Source organism: Cervus elaphus, chromosome 14, assembly GCF_910594005.1.
Source record: "Cervus elaphus chromosome 14, mCerEla1.1, whole genome shotgun sequence".
Taxonomy (NCBI): Eukaryota; Metazoa; Chordata; class Mammalia; order Artiodactyla; family Cervidae; genus Cervus; species Cervus elaphus.
In genome coordinates, this window is record NC_057828.1 from 53,051,699 (window position 1) to 53,058,128 (window position 6,430).

Consider the following 6,430-nt stretch of genomic DNA (forward strand, 5'->3'; position numbering starts at 1 on the left):
GGGATTGTCGTTTGTCATTCTCATTGTTTGCTCCCCTGCAGAGCCTGCAGCACCAATCTAGCAGTGTGTCTGCGCTCTCCTCTCTGATCTGATCCCCTCTCTGATCTGATTACAGTGTTGGGTTTTGTACTGAATTCTGTGCATCTGCTCCTCTGAGGGTTTATGAGGGCTCTGAGCTGTCTGCTGCCAGCAGGGTAAATGGAGGGTTTGCAAAGGACAAAGAGCATCACCCTGGAGGGGTCCTCTGTGGGAATGGGTGAGGACAGCTCAGTGGTACTGGAGAGCAGGGTGGGTCAGGGCTGTCTCCAAGTGCTGCGTGCACTCTGTGTAGATCAAAGGCACTCGGGGGGCCTGTCTATGCCCCATGTTGGTTCTCTCCAGACTGGCACTTCATGGGTGGAAGGTACACCCTTCCTGGTGACAGTGGCCTGGAGAAAGGTGCCTGAAGTCAGTACAGCCAAGGTGTGAAAGCAGCAAGGTCAACATCCAGGGTCCAGGTGGCTCACTCTTAGAACCAAACCATAAAAACCTGCGGAGGCTGAGAGGTAGGCTCCTGGATGCAGAGATCTTTCAACCTGGGAACTAGAAGCTGTGCCTCAGGCTGAAGGGTAAATCCTCTGGTGACTAAGTTATAGAGCTGGGCCCAGATCCTGCAGTTTTGCCCTCCCATTGGCCTATCCTCTACTCCCTGCTTAGCTAAGTTGGGGCCTGGGGGTTGCTAGGCCTGGCCATTTCGTACTAAGACTCAGGGCAAGACCCTCCAACAGGGCAAGCCTCAGAGGAGGACAAGGAGACTCCCTACATCCTTGTCCCAGCAGGAGCTCCTTCAGGTCCATTCTGGGGATCCTGTCCATCCTAGCCAACCTCATGACAACAGAGCCTTTCTGTGTTACACGGGTTATGTGGGCCCTTTGAGCCCCGTACCCTGAGGAACAACACTGGGTCTTAGCTCAACCCCATGCTGCTTCTGGTTTTCAGACAGAAACTTCTCATGGACACAACATAGGAGCCTGTTTGCTTTAAGGAAGGAATATACGCCACCCATGCAAAAAGCGTCGTACTATCTATCCCACGGTACATGCGGGACGTCCTTTGCTTATCCAGACTGGCAGAGCGGAGGCTGCAAGCCAAAGCGGAGAGGTGGCGGGTCCGAGACACCCAAGTCACTCCTGACGACGCCCCGGCTCTAGCCCAACGCCTGGCACCTGTCTACCACCTTTCCCGCCCCAAGAGGCGGGCTCGGGGGTGAAGACAACGTCCCTCAAGACGAGTTGCTCCGAGTCCGGCTTCCGCCCCGGCATCTGCAGTAGTTAGGGCCACTTCCGTCGCCCCCGCAAACTCTTCTTCCGTCGCTGGGAAAACGCCATTTCCGGCTTCCCGGGGCGACTGGCTCTTGACTGTCGGGGAGCGACCAGAGTTCGAGCCACGCAGGCGCAGAGGGAACACCCTTGGGATTGTGGTAAGTGTAGTTTTCTAGCCTCCGCGAGGGACAGGCGGAGTCGGCGAGCTGTGGGAGGGGCTGGGCACGGGGGGCGGTTCCTTCGGCCGGAAACAGTCGCTTTCTGGGTCCGGCAGGACCTGCGACGACTGGGAGTTGGGCGCAGAGGGGCGCTAGGGGGAGCTGGGCGTAAAAACACGCAGGCGGCTGCGCTCGGGCTGGGGCGGCCTTAGGAACGGACCGGAAGTGCTTGAGCGAGGCGAAGGTATGGTTTATCGAACTTCCTTGCGGTGTCTGGGCAGGGTCTGTGTGAGCACCCGGCGAGCGGGCTCCACGGACAGCCCAGGAGGCCGCGGCTGGCTGGGGCTCGGGGCCCGAGACCCGATCGTAGACACAACCTGCGAGGTGGGAGACTTGGGGTGAAGCTGAGGCTCAGGGACGGCCAGTACCTGCCCAGAGTCGCGCTGCTGGGGACCCTCGGAGGCAGAGGTTTTGAGGGAGGAAGCTGTACTCGAAGTGGCATCCTCGTGGTGGGAGAGGGTGGCTAGGGAGACCGGGTGCGAGAATCGGAACGAGACCAGAACCCCCAGAGTGACCTCTGCGCACACCTGTGTTCCAGCTCCGCTGATCGCCTGGGGCCACAGCCACGCACAGACCATGTTTCTGATGCGCCTGACTTCCCAGCTGCTCAGGGCTGTTCCCAGGGCAGGTAAGAAGCCCCGTGGGGGGAGATGGGCGGGATACACACCTGGGTTAGGAGTATGGAGTTAGCATCTCTGTTACCTGCGCTGCTGTTCCTCACCACCTGAAGGCGGGGCCAGGCCACACAAACTGCCCTGTTGTTGTTCAGTCGCTCAGTCCTGTCGGACTCTTTCTGACCCCCATGGACTGCAGCATGCCAGGCTTCCCTGTCCTTCACCATCTCCCCGAGCTTGCTCAAACTCATGTCGGTGTGCCATCCAACCATCTCTTTCTCTGTCATCCTCTTCTGCCTTCAACCTGTCCCAGCATCAAGGTCTTTTCCAGTGAGTCAGCTTTTCACGTCAGGTGGCCAAAATATTGGTGCTTCAGCATCAGTCCTTCCAGAATTTCCTTTAGGATTGACTGGTTTGATCTTCTTGCAGTCCAGGGGACTCTCAAGAGTCTTCTCTAGCACCACAGTTCAATAGCATCAATTCTTCCGCACTCAGCCTTCTTTATGGTACAAATCTCACATCCAGACATTACTACTGGAAAAACCATAGCTTTGACTAGACAAACCTTTGTTGACAAAGTAATGTCTCTGCTTTTTAATACGCTGTCAAGGTTTGCAGAGTACATCATGCAGAATGCCGGGCTGGATGAAGCACAAGCTGGAATCAAGATTCCTGGAAGAAATATCAATAACTTCAGATATGCAGATGATACCACCCTTATGGCAGAAATCAAAGAAGAACTAAAGAGCCTCCTGATGAAAGTGAAACAGGAGAGTGAAAAAGTTCACTTAAAACTCAACATTCAAAAAACGAAGATCATGGCATCTGGTCCCATCACTTCATGGCAAATAGATGGGGAAACAATGGAAACAGTGACAGACTTTATTTTCTTGGGCTCCAAAGTCACTGCAGATGGTGACTGCAGCCATGAAATTAAAAGACACTTGCTCCTTGAAATGAAAGCTATGTCAAACCTAGACAGCATTTTAAAAAGCAGAGGCAATTACTTTGCCGACAAAGGTCCATCTAGTCAAAGCTATGGTTTTTCCAGTAGTCATGTAGGGCTATGAGAGTTGGACTATAAAGAAAGCTGAGTGCTGAAGAATTGATGCATTTGAACTGTGGTGTTGGAGAAGACTCTTCAGAGTCCCTTGGACAGCAAGGAGATCCAACCAGTCCATCCTAAAGGAAATCAGTCCTGAATATTCATTGGAAGGACTGATGCTGAAGCTGAAACTCCAACACTTTGACCACCTGATGTGAAGAGCTGCCTCATTGGAAAAGACCCTGATGCTGGGAAAGATTGAAGGCAAGAAGAGAAGGGGACGACAGAGGATGAGATGGTTGGATGGCATCACCGACTTGATGGATATAAGTTTGAGCAAGCTCCGGGAGTTTGTGATGGACGGGGAAGCCTGGCGTGCTGCAGTCCATGGGGTCGCAAAGAGTCGAACACGACTGAGCGACTGAACTGAACTGACTGAAGGTCTCTTCTGGGTATTCTTGCCACCTCTTCTTAATATCTTATGTTTTTGTTAGGTCCATACCATTTCTGTCCTTTATTGTGCCTATCTTTGCATGAAATGTTCCTTTGGTATCTCTAATTTTCTTGAAGAGTTCTCTAGTCTTTCCCATTCTATTGCTTTCCTCTATTTCTTTTCATTGATCACTGAGGTAGGTTTTTTTTTATATCTCCTTGCTGTTCTTTGGAACTCTGCATTATCAGATGGGTATATCTTTCCTTTTCTCCTTTGCCTTTTGCTTCTCTTCTTTTCTCAGCTATTTGCAAGGCCTCCTCAGACAACCATTTGCTTTTTTGCATTTATTTCCTGGGGATGGTCTTAATCACTGTCTTCTGTACAGTGTTACGAACCTCTGTCCATAGTTCTTCAGACACTCTTATCACCTCTAATCCCTTGAATCTATTTGTCACTTCCACTGTATAATCATAAGGGATTTGATTTAGGTCATACCTGAATAGTCTAGTGGTTTTCCCTTTCCCTACTTTTTTCCATTTAAGTCTGAATTTGGCAATAAGGAGTTCGTGATCTGAGCCACAGTCAGTTCCCAGTCTTTTTTTTACTGACTGTATAGAACTACTCCATCTTCAGCTGCAAAGAATATAGTCAATGTGATTTCGGTATAGACCATCTGGTGATGTCCATGTGTAGAGTAATTTTTTGTGTTGTTGGATGAGGGTGTTTGCTATGACCAGTGTGTTCTCTTGGCAAAACTCTATTAGCCTTTGCCCTGCTTTATTTTGTACTCCAAGGCCAAACTTGCCTGTTACTTCAGTTATCTCTTGACTTCCTACTTTTGCATTCCAGTCCCCTATGATGAAAAGGACATCTTTTTTTGTTGCTAGTTCTAGAAGATCATGTAGGTCTTTATAGAACCATTCAACTTCAGCTTCTTTGGCATTAGTGATTGGGGCATAGCCTTGGATTACTGTAATACTGAATGGTTTGCCTTAGAAACAAACAGAGATCATTCTTTCATTTTTGAGATTGCATCCAAGTACTGCATTTCGGACTCTTTAGTTGACTGTGAGGGCTACTCTGTTTCCTTTAAGGGATTCTTGCCCACAGTGGTAGAAATAATGGTCATCTGAATTAAATTCTCCTATTCCGGTCCATTTTAGTTCACTGATTCCAAAAATGTCGATGTTCACTCTTGCCATCTCCTGTTTGACCACTTCCAGTTTACTTTGATTCGTGGACCTAATATTCCAGGTTCCTGTGCAATATTGTTCTCTATAGCATTGGACTTAACTTTCATCACCAGATATATCCACACCTGGGCGTTGTTGCCATTTTGTCTTAGCTTCTTCATTCCTTCTGGAGCTTTCTCTCTGTTCTTCTCCGGTAACCTATCAGGCACCTCCTGACCTGGGGAGTTCATTTTTTAGTGTTCTATCTTTTTGTCTTTTCATACTGTTCATGGGGTTCTCAAGATAAGAATACTGAAGTGGTTTGCCATTCCCTTCTCCAGTGGCCATGTTTTGTCAGAACTCTCCACCATGACCCGTCTGTCTTAGGTGGCCCTACACGGCATGGCTCTTAGTTTCACTGAATTAGACAAGTCTGTGATCCATGTGATCAGTTTGGTTAGTTTTCTGTGCTTGTAGTTTTCATTCTGTCTGCCCTCTGATGGATGAGAACAGACAACCCTGTAGACATCCAGATGTCACAGAAGGCGAGTCTTGGCCTGAGGATGTCAGCAGGGCTTCAGGGGGTTCTGCTCCACAGGCCCCATGGCTGTGGGTCATGTAGCCCCACAAGCAGTAATTAACTGTGCTCTCTTGTCTCCTGCAGGCTGCCATGGACCCTGGCCTGTCTTAGGAGTGCTGGGCAGGCATGCCTGCAGGCCTTGCTATAGCACGAAGCCAACAGGCCCAAGTGGGGTTGCCTCTCTCCCTGGCAGGCGGGTCCACATGGAACTTGAGGAGATGCTGGTCCCAAGGAAGATGTCCATCAGCCCCCTGGAGAGCTGGCTGACCATTCGCTACCTCCTACCGAGACTGGACACTGGGGTACCAGGGACTGTGTCTCCAGCCCAACTCTATGAGTGTCCGCCCAGTCAGGTGGGCGAAGGGGTCGAGCAGGGCGGTAAGGACGTCTGGGATGCGCCCCAGATGCAGTGCAGAAACGTGCTCAAGATCCGCCGGCGGAAGATGAATCATCATAAGTACCGCAAGCTGGTCAAGAGGACCCGGTTCCTGCGGCGGAAAGTCAGGGAAGCACGTCTGAAACGGAAGCAGGTGAGTGTGGCCCTTGGCTGCAGCTATGTGGGGTGGCTGGGGCACGTGGCTATGCCACGGACCTATTTGTGGTCACTCCCTCTGCCCTCACAGATGAAGTTCGAGAGAGATCTGAGGCGCATCTGGCAGAAGGCAGGCCTGAAGGAAGCCCCCCCAGGCTGGCAGACCCCCAAGATCTACCTGAAGGGCAAATGAGTCTCCAGTCTCTGTCTCCCACCCCCGTGACTGCTGATGCCTGACGATAATAAATGCTCTGGGAACTCGACTGTCCCTACTGGCCTGGACCCTCTTCTGCTTGGTGTGAGCTGTTCTGGGATGAAGGCTGGTGCCAGCTTCTGGAATTACGGGAGCCCAAAACCCCTAGGGCAGATTGAGAGCCCCTTTCCCCAGCAGGCCCTGCCCTGTGCCGCGGCTGCAGGAGGGAAAGCCAGTGCTGTGGACATCTGTGAAGAGTCACAGCCCTGTCCCTGGTGATCACACAGTCAGGGAGCGTGGCACGGGGACCATCTGGGGATTAGGGAGTGAGTATACCGTTGA

The 6,430-nt window shown here is 51.2% G+C and overlaps 1 protein-coding gene across 2 annotated transcripts; it reads left to right on the forward strand.

Annotated features, from left to right (window-relative positions):
- The first annotated feature begins 1,544 nt into the window (after positions 1 to 1,544).
- Positions 1,545 to 6,177, forward strand: AURKAIP1 (aurora kinase A interacting protein 1). Of its 2 annotated transcripts, none has more exons than XM_043924273.1 (4): positions 1,545 to 1,703; positions 2,058 to 2,147; positions 5,448 to 5,893; positions 5,987 to 6,177. In XM_043924273.1, the coding sequence occupies exons 2-4, from the start codon at positions 2,096 to 2,098 to the stop codon at positions 6,086 to 6,088; spliced, it is 600 nt and encodes a 199-aa protein (XP_043780208.1). In that variant the 5' UTR covers positions 1,545 to 1,703; positions 2,058 to 2,095; the 3' UTR covers positions 6,089 to 6,177. The 2 variants fall into 2 exon arrangements, with proteins under 2 accessions (XP_043780208.1, XP_043780209.1); XM_043924274.1 differs by lacking the exon at positions 1,545 to 1,703 and adding an exon at positions 1,708 to 1,843.
- The last annotated feature ends 253 nt before the right edge of the window (positions 6,178 to 6,430 follow it).